The sequence below is a fragment of the Montipora capricornis genome, chromosome 2, assembly GCF_036669925.1.
Source record: "Montipora capricornis isolate CH-2021 chromosome 2, ASM3666992v2, whole genome shotgun sequence".
Classification (NCBI taxonomy): domain Eukaryota; kingdom Metazoa; phylum Cnidaria; class Anthozoa; order Scleractinia; family Acroporidae; genus Montipora; species Montipora capricornis.
Window position 1 is genome coordinate 10,034,757 of NC_090884.1, and position 15,000 is coordinate 10,049,756.

The 15,000-nt window shown below is 37.2% G+C and overlaps 1 protein-coding gene across 1 annotated transcript in view; it reads left to right on the top strand.

The window, feature by feature from the left end:
* LOC138038781 (FERM domain-containing protein 3-like) overlaps nt 1–15,000 on the top strand; it is a 23,451-nt gene that overhangs the window by 442 nt on the left and 8,009 nt on the right. Inside the window, exons 2-12 of the mRNA XM_068884824.1 lie at nt 1,319–1,423; nt 2,271–2,313; nt 3,912–3,993; nt 4,621–4,665; nt 7,063–7,115; nt 8,263–8,383; nt 9,360–9,447; nt 11,648–11,736; nt 12,434–12,497; nt 14,572–14,660; nt 14,809–14,889. Coding sequence (XP_068740925.1) covers nt 1,319–1,423; nt 2,271–2,313; nt 3,912–3,993; nt 4,621–4,665; nt 7,063–7,115; nt 8,263–8,383; nt 9,360–9,447; nt 11,648–11,736; nt 12,434–12,497; nt 14,572–14,660; nt 14,809–14,889 — 860 coding nt within the window. The remainder of the gene's footprint in view (nt 1–1,318; nt 1,424–2,270; nt 2,314–3,911; nt 3,994–4,620; nt 4,666–7,062; nt 7,116–8,262; nt 8,384–9,359; nt 9,448–11,647; nt 11,737–12,433; nt 12,498–14,571; nt 14,661–14,808; nt 14,890–15,000) is intronic.

A 15,000-nucleotide genomic window follows, 5' to 3' on the forward strand; every position in this document is an offset into this window, starting at 1 on the left:
ATCACCCATTTTGTGAATATTACTTATCGCAGCGATGTAAGACTTAGGTGTATTCTAACCAACATCACGACGCCCCTTTTCGAAATCGAGAAATCTATAATTTAATCGCTGCGATTTTGTCCATCGAGTTCGATTCATTTCAAACGTTCCAACCACTTATTCATTCATATGTCTTGGCGTAGTTCAAATGGCAATTTTGCATCTTGTTGCATATTAAGCTTTCTGTACTGTTTTAAAAACTCTGGATTACCCTACGGAAGTTTTTCAGTTCCTTTGCCCAAGATCCAGGACGAGGCATCAAAAAGGCACCGTCTGTCGTTCTTTCATAACTATTTCTCAGCTAATATTCCAGTAAAGATACGAAGTATCATCCCAAATATACTTGCACATTTTGATAGTTTTTTAGCTGGAAAGGAAAAGCAGCTCGCGACAACACTTCGATCGATCTCATAGCGTAGCATTTTTGCATGCCTCGTGCACGAAAAGCATTTCAAGCGTGACAGAACAAGCCAATTTTCGGCTTCCAGTCAGTGTTTTATAAACTTGCAAATTTGGTATTCGAATTTGTTTACAATATTTGCACACTTTGTGTACCGAGCTGATGTGCGCAAAACAGAACACTTCTTCGACCAGGAAATAGTTTAAACTAACATTCATCGACTGTTACTTCGACTGTTGTTTTATCCTTCATTTTCCGCATCTGATCTTTGTATCTTGCAGTTAATAGACACGTGAATTAGTGATGATTTTGTTGTAATTTATTTATGGTTTCCACCTCTGCTATTCTGTAAATAAACGCGAACAATATTCAGTTACCGCGCCGTTTCTTTAATTATATTGGGCTAACAATCGCCTTGACTTTAATATCAGAGAGCGTTGGTATTTAATTTCGTGTAATTTTCCCGATAAAAGAATTCACCAGCAAAATTGCAACGACTGTAGGATTCCAAAATAATTACAACCACTTTCAATCAATATGAATTTAAGGTCTTTATCCCACGTTTCGTAAAATAAAATTCGGAACGTAGAACTTGTTTCAAATACTGAACTCTTTTGCGAAAACGTAGGAAAACATTTCTCGATGTTTTTTCATGCTTTTCCTTGTTTAACGTTGTGATTCTCACTTGACAAAATTTAGGCATTTCCTCTTCGGGACCCGTTCACTGACCTACTAGTAAATATTTGCTATAATTTCACATGGGAGTCTTTTTAGGAATATAGGTCGGTGTACGGGTCCCCTACGAAAACCCACTTTGTAAAATTTAATTATTGCCTCCCTTACATTTTCAGTCACTGACTTTTCTTTGTAAAACAACAGAGAGATGTCAAGGGTCAAACTGTCTTTGATGAGGTATGCAGGACTCTGGATTTGCTAGAAAAGGATTATTTCGGTCTTCGCTATGTAGATGACGCCAAACAAAGGGTATGTTGTTGGAATAGTTTTAACGGTAAGACCGGTAACCAGTCGCGTCGCCCACAAGTTAACTCGCCTACAGGTTAACTCGCCTACAACGAAGTTAACTCGCCTACACGTTTGAAGTTAATTCGCCTACACATAAAGTTAACTCGCCTACACATTCGAAGTTACTGTTGATGTTATAAGATAAAGCAAAAACAAGAAGTTTACATACGCATAACAACACTTGCGAATCGACGAAAACCATCTGGCTGTGCATTCCGGCTGCGCAGTCAAAATTGAACTGGTAAAGAATGATGTGAAATCGGATATGCAATCAATGGTTCTTTTTTCTGCCTGCTAATTAGTTGTCGTGTAAACTTCTTGTTTTTGCTTTATCTTATAACATCAACAGTAACTTCGAATGTGTAGGCGAGTTAACTTCATGTGTAGGCGAATTAACTTCAAACGTGTAGGCGAGTTAACCTGTGGGCGAGTTAACTTGTGGGCGACGTGACCGTAATCCGTTTTAACTGAGTTCTTCCCAGATGGTGTAAAGCATTATGAAAAATCTTGAAGAGTTTTTTCAGTGTGGTAATTGTTTCGAAAAGATCTCTTCAAGACAATAATATTGGTTTTGATGTATTTTTCTTTTATGCTTGGTCCATTTTTTTTTTCCGGTTTGAAAAGAAACATTCCTTTCCCCAAGTCACCCCAAGAAATATTAGAAATAAAATTTCTTATTTATGCATGTTTGACAAGGAGCATTTGTCCTTGAACAACTGTGCTTGATAAAATTGTTTTGTGGCAATGTTTATGTGAATTGTAGTCTTCTAACTAAGTGATTTGTTGACATGTTTTTTTTTGTTTGTAGCACTGGCTGGACTTAAACAAAAGTGTAATCAAGCAAATGAAAAGTAGGTGTTTTTGTTGTGGGAGTCAGTCTCCTGTTTTTATGTCACAGGCAGATAACCCTAAGGATGCGAGAGTGCATGATGTCACATTACATTGAGACAGTTGTAACGGCCAACTCAACTAATCAAGGAAAAAGTTCCATAAAAACTTCAAATCGTGATGTTTCTTTTCGAAAACTCATTTTATGAACAGCAAGGCTGCTGCCTAACAGTCGCCTGGGGTGCCTTACTTACAAGCGCGGGCGACCAAATTTCTGAACGAGTGGTCCAAACAGGCACCTGGCTTATCACAAGGTGATTCATCCTCACTTTTAATTAATTAATTCTGGGCTCTTGAAAAAATGACTCAGGCTATTACGTGTAACTTATGTAACCTTGGAAGCCCAAAGGGCTCCGGAAAAATTTTCTTAGGCAGCAGCCTTGGACAGCCAGATAAATAAAGTTCACTCACCTACTATTTTCAGTGTTGTCCTGAGTGATTTGATGGGTTTCTGGGACGCTTCAATATCCTCTTCAGATCACACGCGTCGTCACATACAATATAAATAGACAAGGTGTGCAACTTCCAAGACCGCTCACGGCCAAGTATCTCCAGAATTTAGCCGAATTTCTCCCACTTCTAAAGGTCGCTCGCCTCCGAACCTTGGGCACTTAGAAAGTTGATAATTTTACTAGCATTAAATTTGATCAAATCAAATTAACCAATCAAAAAGTGCAGATTTATAATTTTGTCCCTCTTGGGGGAAATCTGCACTTTTTTATTGGTTAATTTGATTTGACCAAATTCAATGGTGTATGACTGCTGTCCACATTATCTGGCAATAACAAAAACCTGAGCGAAGCGTGAAAATCAAGCAGGATTTTGAGGTTGCAGAGCCATGTAAATTTGATGATTTTTGGCACGACGCTAGTAAAATTATTGACTTTCTACATGCCCAAGGTTGAGAGGCGAGTGACCTTCTATTTATATTGTATGTGACAACACATATGATCTGAAGAGGAAATTGAAGCATCCCAAAAACCCATCAAATCACTCAGGACAATGCAGAAAATGGTTGGTGAGTGAACTTTATTTATCTGGCTGTCCATAAAATGAATTTTCAAAAAGAAACATTGCGATTTGAAGTTTTTATGGAACAGTTTCCTTGATTAGTTGAATCAGCCATTACAACTGTCTCAAAATAATGTGATGCAACATGCTCTCGCATCCGTAGGGTTGTCTGCCTGTGTTTATGTTGTTATAATTCATTTTATTAATCATCACATGGAACCCCACCATTGCATTTTTAAAGTTTCTGCTTTCATGTGAAGTAGAATCTTTCCACCCACACTAGCATTTTGAAATACAGCTGTGTGTTTCACCTGTCCACACTAAAGCTGCGGAAAGTAATGTTAAAAGTGTATGCATGAAAGCAGCCTTGTTCCCAGAAAAAAACAAGGACATTTGGCAGGTAAACAGGTGGTTTCTAAGGCAACTAGTGCCCAATCAAAGACGTTGAGCAGACGTTGAAAACAACATGCACAACATCACCAGCATCAGAAGTACCTCCATCTCGGATAGACCCTCCATTTGGGACTGGACTATTTTTTTGCAATTGCAGGTTTAAAACCTCCTTACAAGTTGTTCTTTAGAGTGAAGTTCTATTCTGTGGACCCAAGCACTCTGCATGAAGAAATAACCAGGTGAGAAGGCTGTCAGTATAGAAAGTCTTGTTTATTCCCAATTCATGGGGAAACATAAATTTGAAATAACAAAAAGTGGTTTGGTTTAGGATGAAGTAGGTATAAGTTTTCTTACATGTACCTTATTTCACAAGAAAGAACAGAAAGTTTGATTTGTTGCATTTTATTATTATTGCAGCCTTGTGTCTAAATGAACGGACTCTTGCTTTCAATTTATTGTGGTAATGGTTAATGATATTGATAACTTTGAGATATGGCACAGCTGTCCCAAATTATTGCTTCTGCATTTTCTGCAGCCTTTGCCTTTCCTTAGTGAAAAGGTACAATTATCCCCCACCCAAGCTAAAGAAAAACATCAACGCATTGACTCCTTAATTAACTGCCCCCCCCCCCCCCTCTCCCAACTGACAAGTAAAGCATCTGGCGTTAGACAGAGTAAATTCCTATCAAGTCTTACTCTCAAGGGTTGGTGGGTTTACAGACCTTCTCTTTTGACAAAGTACATGTATGTTGGTTCTTTTTATGCACTGCTAGTGTTGTGATATGGAAGCTGATTTTGCTAACTCGAGCATTATGCAACCTCTAAAAGTTGCTTAATATAATTATATTACTATTGTGTCTCTCTAGATACCAGTTCTTCCTTCAAGTCAAGCGTGATATTTTGCATGGAAGGTGAGCAACTCAAAATACCTTACTTGTATTTATTACTGGGTTGCCCTTTGGCAAACCCAGTCGGAAAATAGGTAGATTTTCCGATGGGCAAACCCAGTCGAGGTCTGCATTTTGTTTGTTTGTTTTCTTTTTTTCTTTTTTTTAGTTTTTTTTTTTTCCCTGTCGGTAAAAGTCTTGCCTGTCACTCCCCTTGTAAGTTGTGTCTTTGTACATAGAGCCTTCTGTGCATATTTTCTTAGGATCGAGAGGGTAGTGGAACTGCGTAGATTTCTCTGGTGGACACAGTAGAATCATTAACTTAGCCTGCAATGGCGTCGAAAGTCATGTAACGCGAATGGCGTTTTAGTGGATCCTTAAACAAAATATACCCTTATGGAGCTCAATAATGGAAAGTCAGTTGGATAAACTAGGCAGGAATCTCAAAAGCGACGAGTAATGGACTTCGACAACAATCTATCGCCCGTCGAGACGAAATCAAAGTGAGCTGTATTTACCTGAAGTACATGGTAATTTGACACGATTGAGTTTCTTGTCTTCACGCACGCAATGAAATAGGAAGAGGTTTTCGCCTCTAAGAGCAAATATGTTGTTTGTTTCAATAAAATTTTCGCTGGAAAAGGATTCTGTGGTATTTTCTGCCTTTGTGAATTACAATATCATGTTGTGTATTGAATTTTCGAGCTTAAGGTTGAAATGTGATATGGGAGAAGTTTTTTTAGTATTGCTCTGTAAGCAGGAAGGGTTCACAGGCCTGTTGGAAGCGTGCTTGAGTTTCAACAAAATGAGCCCCAAAATCAGTGAAAAATTGTGACGCAGATGAATAATAAAGTAGGTGCTATTTCCAAAATGATAGAATTACCTGGTGATAAATAACGTCGTACGCGTCTTGGAGAGTAAATTTTGACTTTGCATAAACAAGAGTTGGGCGATTGTGATCTTTGTTTTGACTTCGCTCATTTCATTGTCAAACTTTATAACACTTGACAGAAAAAGAAACTTTCAAAAACCCGGTATCTTGCCACCATTTGACACAGGTACTTAACTGTTTGGCGATTAAACATGCCGCGGTAACTTAATCACGGCGACCGCTGATTTCCGTCATGTCACTTTCGATTTTGCGATTTATTTGAACTTAGCAAAAATCTCCCAAAGTGTTTGTCGCTGATCGTAACTTTTTATATTCTGTATTCACGGTGCAAAATTAATGTGGTTTTCATGTCGTAACTATTTTATTCTCGATCGTCCGTCCTGGAAACTTCGTTCTGCTCTTTCTAAAAACTGTGTATCAATAGTTATTTGCTTTTGCATCAATATTTGTTTCGATAAAGCATGCTAACAGAATCTGTACCTTGCTGATTTCGCATTTGTTAGCGTTAATAGTACAGTATTTTCGGTCAGATGCTTCTGTTTTATGAGGGGTTTATTGTTTTGGTCTCCCATCCTGACACCAAGCCGGCCCGAAAGAGCTTAACTTCAGTGAGTTTTAGTATTACAAAGCTGTCAGATGCTCAGAGGGCACACTTGTGGTGAAAAGAAGTTGTGAGGGAACTTGAAAATTATCAACATGTCAGCCCAGAAGCCAATGTTTCTCGCTTCTCTTTTATTTGTTATTCTTCGGAGACTGGAATGCTGTAGTTCAATACCACACAATTCAGTGCCTTCTGCTTTTCTGTGACACGTACCACAGGCAACCCAGTGTATGCTTCACGGAAGCATCTCGTTTAAATCTGTTTTGAATCTTATTTTGTTTTTTGCCGTGAATTTTCTTTCAATCTGAAAATATGGGGCACATTATTGTGGCGTAATTTAGCTGTGATTTTACGTGCACAATGACATTCCCTCAGTCATTTGACACTTTCAGCAGTTTCTTTGCACTGCAGTATTGCAGGCTCATATTTTGTTTTGTTAAATAGCTGGGAACACAATACAGCACAATGACTTTGTGACTAAAATGTGTGAAATTGCAACTGAATTTTCATATGTTGTCTCAAAATAGGCCAACACTGTGGTCAGTGCAAAGGTCGGATGAGATTCAGTACCGTAACCATCTTTTCGGCATCTGCCTCATGAAAGAAAAATTCAATTACACTCTGTTGTTTTTGCAATACTATATTTAAACAAGAAAACTCCCGACCACAAGTCATTTATAAATCTACAATGGAGGCTTTTGAGTACAATGGATTATTCAATGACTCAATTAATCACCTAACTTCGTACTTCTTCCCTTGATGTTTATGTTAAATCTGGGGTAGTTGCCTTTTCTTTTTGTTTTTTTGTTTTGTTTTGTAGTCCATGTTGGGAGGGAGGGGGGTTTAATTGATTGTACGTGCACATGGATGTCAATAAAGTACATGGACAAAAATATAAATAAATAAATAAATAATTTTCTGATCCCAGGCTCTTGTGCACATTCAATGACTTGGTGGATCTGGGTGCTTACATTGTGCAAGGTATGTTACATGGCATGTCCACATACTTGCTTCTTAGCTGCTTGCAGTTTGCACAAATTAGGGGAGGGAAAGGGATGTTAATCTGGGAAGAGTGAATAATGCCATCAAAGGGTTTGCTTATTATCAAACTGCTCACATGTACTTTGGTACATGTAGAAGTTTTTCATCTGCAGGATTGCAGCTTAATTTAATAACCGCGTTGCAAGTTGCAAGAAAAAAATTCACATGTAACACCCCAATAATTGTTGCGTTGCGAGTTGCGAGAAAAGTAGAACGACCCTCTACTTTTCGCAACGTTGCAAGACAGGTTGCTTGCGTGTGACATCCCCTCTGCAACTCGCAACGCAATTTTGTCAGAATGGGCCAATCAGAGCTCATCTTTTGGCAACTTAGCGTGTCTGCCATCTTGTTTGTTACTGTACACGTTGCAAGTTGCGAAAGAAGTTGCCAATGTGTAACATACCCTTGCAACTTTGCAAAGGTTTTTTATTCGTCATCATTGCGTTGCGAGTTGCAAGAAAAATTGTCTCGTGTAACATGGCCTTTAGGGTTTGCCTATTCTCGTCCCCACTTTTCTTTTGGTCAGCACCAAGATTACGGACTCTTGCCACAGCCAAAAATATGCACAGTCGCACTAGTGGTATAGTGTTGTAATCATGGGCGATAATCACACAGCAGCCATGTTGAGTGCTGAGGGATTGAAAACTTTTGTTTTGCCCCGCGGAAACTCGTTCCCAAACATTTCAACTTGAGGCTTGCAGTACAAGATCTATTGTCTATGGCCAGTATGGCCACCGCGCGAATAAGGCCCATTGTCAACGGTTATTGTTTCATATTTCTGTGATTCACAGACTCTGGGAACGAGAATGGGGTTTACCATTAGGGAAGACTTAAAATAATAGTAAAGTGGGGCAACAGGGAGATCAGACTTTGACCATTGGCTTTGGCTTTTCTGGATGCATTGCATGTTGTTGAACAGAATGTTTAGGGGATTGGTCATAATGTTTATTTTCATACAGAACTAATGCATTTTGGACATATCTGATGTAATTGGTTATCAGGTCCTTGGTATGACCTCACTCCTTGGCCACTTGTACTATTTAGATATGGTTTCTTTGATTGTCCTTCATTTTCTTTTGTTATTTAGCTGAGATTGGTGACTATGAAGAAGAGGATCATGGAGACAACTATGTTTCAGAATTCCACATTGTCCCAAAGCAATCAGACAAATTAGAGAAGAAAATTATGGAAAATCACAAGCAGCTAACGTAAGTCTCTGCTTTGATTCTGGTGAAAAAAAAAATGCAATCTGTCGTGCAGGAGGTTTCACATGGTAATCCTGTAGATGTAGATTATTAAGAAAGTCAATAGGCCTAACTGGCAGCTGTTTGGGGGTTCAAGGTTTTAAGTTATACAGTGTTTTCAGCAGTGATTGACATGAGTAAGTTAATTAATGTAGTATTCATTGATCAGTGTGCTCTGACACACAGGCTGCAAAAATCTTTGTCTTTCACAGTGTGCATTAATTTTAGTATTTTGGTGTTTGTAAAGGATGCAGTTTTATCTCTTTGGTAGAGGGAGAGATATTAAATTTTCTTGTAACCTACGTAAGGAATATTATTAAGACATTGTTGAGCAGTAGTGACTCAAAAATAACCTGGAAAAAAAATGCAGAGCTCCTGTACAGGTGTGGAACCTTGTGTGAATGCTCCACCACTTAACTGCTTGAGACCTGAATGTGCTTAATTAATGGCTCTGATATTACAATGTTGCACAAAACTCATTTAGAAATTGTGACACATGACACATACTATTCCCTAACTTGTCTGTGCGACTGTGCGATAAAAGATTAAATTCTCCCTACTTTCCCTTTCACTTTAATCCAATGCTGGTTTTGAAATGGCCGAAGGCGTGAACAGTATTTTGCATCACCTTATCAACATTTAGTCTAAGGGGGGGTGGGGGGGTGGGGGGGGGGGGTGGAGGGGATCAGTAGACTTTGTTTGTGAGTACATGTTCAGTGATGTTTACATGTAGGCCAGAATTTTTCCCAAGAGTTTTTTCCAAAATTGTAGATTCAGGTGTTGTTTGTCATGCAAATTTGTGCTTGGACTCGAGTGTGGAAAGGTGGCAATCTCAGCAGATCATAATTCCTGCCTGAAGCGCTAGGATTTTTCCTGGGTATGCCAGGGAAGATGTACATCTCTCATCTTGATGTCTTTGGTGTTATTTTGTTTTCAACAGTGGTCAAGTGCCCTCTACTGCCGAAAAGAACTTCTTAGCCAGTGTCAAAGGACTTGATATGTATGGAGTCGATCCTCACCCTTGTAAGGTGAGTCCATTTTACAGTGGAACCCCGCTATAAGGGAAGTGCCACTGTACCGAAAAAAATGTTCATTATGGCAGGGTCTTTGTTACAGCAAAGACGCTGTTATAACAAATTATCTGGTTAATAGTAAAAATATTCCTTGTAGCGGGGTAATTTAATAAATAGCAATTACCTATATAATTCAATACTGTACGTAAAAAACATTATTTTTATTCATTTGATACTGAAAACTGTAAGTGTAATGCACTGACAATCAAGACATCAAATTCAAAAACGCTTTCAATTAACTTTAAAATTCAGAAGTAACAGTAACACCTGTGGGAAATCATTGATGTTGTTTAGTGATTATCTTCCCGATTTGTCTCTACACAAACAAAGTTCCACGTGTCACTTAGAAGCCACAGGGAAAAAAACAAAGGCATTGGCTTGGAAATTCTGGCCACCTACAAATTTGAGCACAAGAAGCCATTTAAAGTGTCAAAGCATGTGTCCTTAATTAAAGATAAGGAAGATGTGTCAGCACGCTGAAGCATTAATTTAACACTGCAACAGTACAGTACACATATTTGTCAAAATAGGAATAAAGCAAGCTGTGATTTCTACTCAAATCTGTTGTTTTTACTGACTCCTGTGAGTGACCAGACAAAATATTTGTTATAGCGGGGTGAATTGTGTCTATTCTTTATAACAGGATTTCGTTGTAACGGCTTTTCGTTATAGCGGGATCTCATTATAGTGGGTTTGTTATAGCAGGGTTCGTTTCCACAATTATTTTACTGTAATTCTGCCAGGCTTTCAGATGTTGTTCGTTATAATGGGGTCTTCATTATAGCGGTTTTCCACTGTAATTAAGTAACTGAAATTGATGCTGTTTATCAGGTAATCTTGTTTCCTTAAGACAATCAAGTGATTTTTTTTTACCTTGGGTAAAACTAGGTTAAAGTCATTTAATGACTTTTCTTATGTTTTGTGACCCATTATCAAATCCGAAAAAAAATTGAGTAAGCTGTCAGAAATTGTTTGCAGCTGATTTAGATGATAAGTGATATTGACGCGAAATGTTACACAAAATAGTTATTCCCCAACTTTTAAGTTCAAGGCTTTTTGTTATTTTTTTTTTATGTTGACTTCTGCAATGATCTTTTTTAGTTGTTGGCTAAAAAAGGAAAATGATTAAGTGGAAAGAAGCTAAAATATTTTTAACCCTGTCACCCCTGAAGAGTTCCCCATTGACGAGTAAAATCGTCTGGCATTAGGAAAAGTAAAATCTGTAAGTGTCACTCTTAAGAGGAAAGGGTTAAGAAGTCACTGATATGTGTATGTTCATTCACACAGCATTTCAAATTAATTCAAATCGGCAACAATTTCCTGTAAGCTAACATCTAAGACAAATAGCAGAATGTTAAACTTTGCAAAGGTCAGTGTCTAAGTTTCAATGTTTGGGTTCCCATGTTGCCAGTGGCAACTTGCTTCATTTTCAAGAGTAACTTGTAGGGCCGTGACATCCTGCCAAAATCTACAAATGGTAATGGTTAAATGAAACTGGTGACCATCACTAGTTAAATGACATCAAAATTGAGAAGTTGCCCTTGACAACACGGTAACGTAAAAACTGAAGCTTTGTCAACAAACTTAGTTTCATACTCAACTGAGAATCCTAGTAGGATGATGACCTAAGGAAAAAGCGATGTCCATTGACAATTTTAAAGTGATCAAGATCCTAGCGCTTTACATGGCCTCAATAATATCTAAGTTCATAAAACTGTCAAGTGCTGTCTGACATCTCCAGAAGCCTTTCTTTTGTTGAAGCAAAAATTTGGAAAATTGGTCAGTCACAAAGTAACAAGACTTAGTTGGTTTTCCAATTTAAAAAAAATTCTCACAGTGGAGGTCGCAATAATAACTATTAAAGATTTAATTATCATGTTGACAGATTTTCTTTGCAAAGTAAATAAAGATTAAACTTGCAAACTGTGGTCCATAGGCAAAGGTGTCATTATCACAAGTGAAAGGATGAACTCTTTTTCTACGTTATGCACAGAACTGGTGGTGTTAATTCCATTTAATTTAGTACATGTAAATTATTCTTTGCACCTTTCTGGACAATTTAATCTGTTGTTAAATTTTGTGAGGATCACTTCTCCCTTTTATCAATAACATGCACTTAAAATACATGCTTTTAAATTTATCTTGTTTTTTGTAGGATCAAGACAACATCCAGCTTTACTTAGGGCTGACTCCAGTTGGCATAGCCATCATTAGAGAGGGCAAAAAGGTGTCAGGTTTTGTTTGGTGAGTATTTAAACGTGGTGTGCATTTCTTGAAAGCCTAGAAACTTTTTTGGCCTATTTGCAAAGCTTTGCAAGAATGTTTGAGTCTTTGTTTTACTGTAAACTTATTTTAGCAAATGTTTTTTGTTCTAAAAAGGGCTTCATGAGAGAGCTTGAAACTTTCAGGAAAGGGGCTTGGGGGTCTTTGTTAAACTGCAAAACTACACAAAAAATTGCTCAAAACTGTAAAACTGCTTTATGTTTTGATCAAAACCAAAACCCTAGACAAAACTGTCATACAATATTATTTGTTTTAACTGTTACAGTAATATTAATGATTTAATTTATTGGTACATGTATTATGTGGAGGATATGAACTTAAATTTTCATCATTAGGCCAATTCCAGAAATGGGAGTATCGTTGTAGAATGTGCATGCGGCTGAGGTTACCAAACCTCAACCATGCACCAGAGAGGAAAAACCAAACACTGCCTCAGATACCAAATCCAAAAACCGCTTTTATATTTTTGTTGAAAACGGAAAAAGAAAGGTCATTAAAAATAATACAGCAAACCCCAACAGATACAGTTACTAGAACCAAAAAATTAAGGTAAAAAATTTAGCCAAAATCACAATCCCCCCTCATTCAGTTATGACTCAGGCAAAGTATTTGTACAGTGTAGTCAGTGATATTTTTTGACATTTTTCTCTGTTTGCAGGTCTGAAATTTTAAAATGCACATACGAAGGGAAGGTGTTTTATGTTCAAGTTCAGAGAGAAGATGTAAGTTAAATGAGCATACTTTGCATTAATTTTATTTAATGATTCAGAATAATTTTTGTATTGTCCCGTGGCAATACGTTTTCACCATGATACGGGAAGGATTTCATTTTGAATCTGAGTTGTAATAGCCTATAGAATGCTGGTTTGCAAAAAAAAAAAGTTTAAATCACATTTTGAAAGTACAGTATATCTCAACCAATAATAGTGGCAAGAGTTGCAAACGGTTGATCAGGACAGCTAACAATAATATTTGTCTCGTTCACCAGTTTAGATTGAGACTTTGTCACAAAGGTGCTACAGTTAGGGCAAGATTAATAAACATGCAAAGTGTTTGATTCAGTGTTTAAACTAATCAGAAGTACAGAGTTGACAATGGAAAAGTTTGTGTTCTTTTGCATTTCATTGCCAAAAATAATGTAGTTCTTATCTGAATCACTACCTATCAAGTGCTGCACTGGATGGCCCAGGGTGATTTGGCAAAGTGGTGAAGACATGTTCTTCCCACGACTTTATGTGCCTTGGGTTCAGTCTGTGGACTTCACATCTACTCTGCCCTGAAGGGGTTCCCTCAGGGAGCTGCAGTTGGACTTAATCTTCTTTAAAAAAACTGCATCGTTGAAAAGACACCTGTTCTTATTTGCTTTGAAGTTTTGGTTTAAATAGGCTGTGGATTATTAATTTCCAAAATAATTTTGGGAGAAAAGGTGATCATATTAATGAGGTGGTCATTGTAAAAACCTGATGTGGGAGAGTTTGTCAAGAATTAAGAGTTTGTTCTGAAAGAGTCTCAGGGGTGAAGACTGTTTTTGCCTGCGTTTAGTTCCCTTGTCCCGCTATATTTTTCTTAATAAAGGTAATGATTAGTTATTCGCAACAAAATAAGAAACACCCTAAGAAGTCATCAAGGGCATTTTATCTCTGAGCCCTTCACTTTTACAACAACAACAACAACAACGTTTGTTTCATACATGCAATACTAGTTACAATGAAAAGTTTGTCCACCCAAATTTAGCAAGTCTAGTCGAGTTGGATGCAGCAAAGATAAAAGTTACATGTAATATATTTACAATGGCAAAGATTATGAAAGGATGTAATTAATATTTAAGGAAAGAGCAACTGAATGTTTCTATTGTAAAGATGTGAGGTACTACAGTGGCATACAGATTGAGATTCTAGTTAATTGATTGCTGATAATTTTAAGATTCAATAATATTTTGACGAAAAGGTTTGCTCTAGATGAAGGATATCACAAATATCAAGTTAAGATTCTTTTGAATAAAAAAACAGAGGAATAGCAGTGATAGGGAATTCATTCAATGAATTTAAAATAGATGAATGAACTAAGATTATCTTTTAGTTTTTAAGACCAATTTATTTATCATTTGGGAAATTGCTCTATTCTATGAATAATTTCGCAAAGTTTCCAGATAAGAGTCTTCAGAACTTAAAATATCAAAAAGTAGACTTGTTATTTTCCTAGTGAAGTCGTTCTTTCTAAGATTTCTTAGAGTTAAGGGGATTCCATTCCAGATAGTTGATCCAGTTCGTGAGAAAGAATTTAGGTAAATTGAGAGTCTAGAGCTTTGCGTATAGAAATTGTTTGAAGCAGAGTATCGAGTGTAATGAGGATGGATATTAGAAATATGTTAAAACTGCTTTTGAATTCACTATGTGCTGTTTTGTGCGTAACGTCATACATGAAAATAATTAGCTGTGATCTTAAAAAGGGAAAATTTCAGTGGTAAAACAGCTTTGGTAAATACAGGTAAAGGTACTGCATGTTGTTTAAAATCAGGAAAATAAATCACTTTTTTAAAAGTGTAAAACATAATTTGAGCTACCAAGTGCTTGAATTACACGTTTTCCGCTCAAATTGATTTGAATGTCCCAGGTGAGCAAAAAAATGTGGAAACGAGCCATTTCCATGGTAATGGTCCATGCCATAAAATCCTGACCAAAAACCAACCAATCAGAGTGCTTCGTTTAGCCTGAGAATTGCTTGCCATAATTTATAGTAAATGTAAATAGTTTTGTAGGCTGGTAGTTATTAAAACAATGTTTAATATCCTTTCAGCGGAAGGCAAACTATGGATTTAGACTGCCAGATCCACTAGCTTGCAAGCATTTATGGAAGTGTGCGGTGGAACATCGCGCATTTTACAGGTGATTCTTGTACTGTACCTTGTTATTTTGGGAAAAAAAATTCAGCGCTAGCTACATTTTTCCTGCCGGAGTCTATTGTCAGGAGTCACTATAAACAGAGGTACCCCAAAAAACCATTGTTTTATCTGTTTCACTTTTCTCTTAAAAGCCACAATGAAAGTGTTGTGAAGCCAAAAAGGAAAGCCATATCACCACAGAGGCTGTTCAGGAGATCAAAGCACAAATACATGTTAGTATCCATCTCTCTGTGTTAGTCATTTTAGGAAGTTGTGTACCAGTATTTGTGTAGCCAGTGCTATTTTTGAGAAGCGACCATTTGTATTTTTTTCTTTGTTTTGGT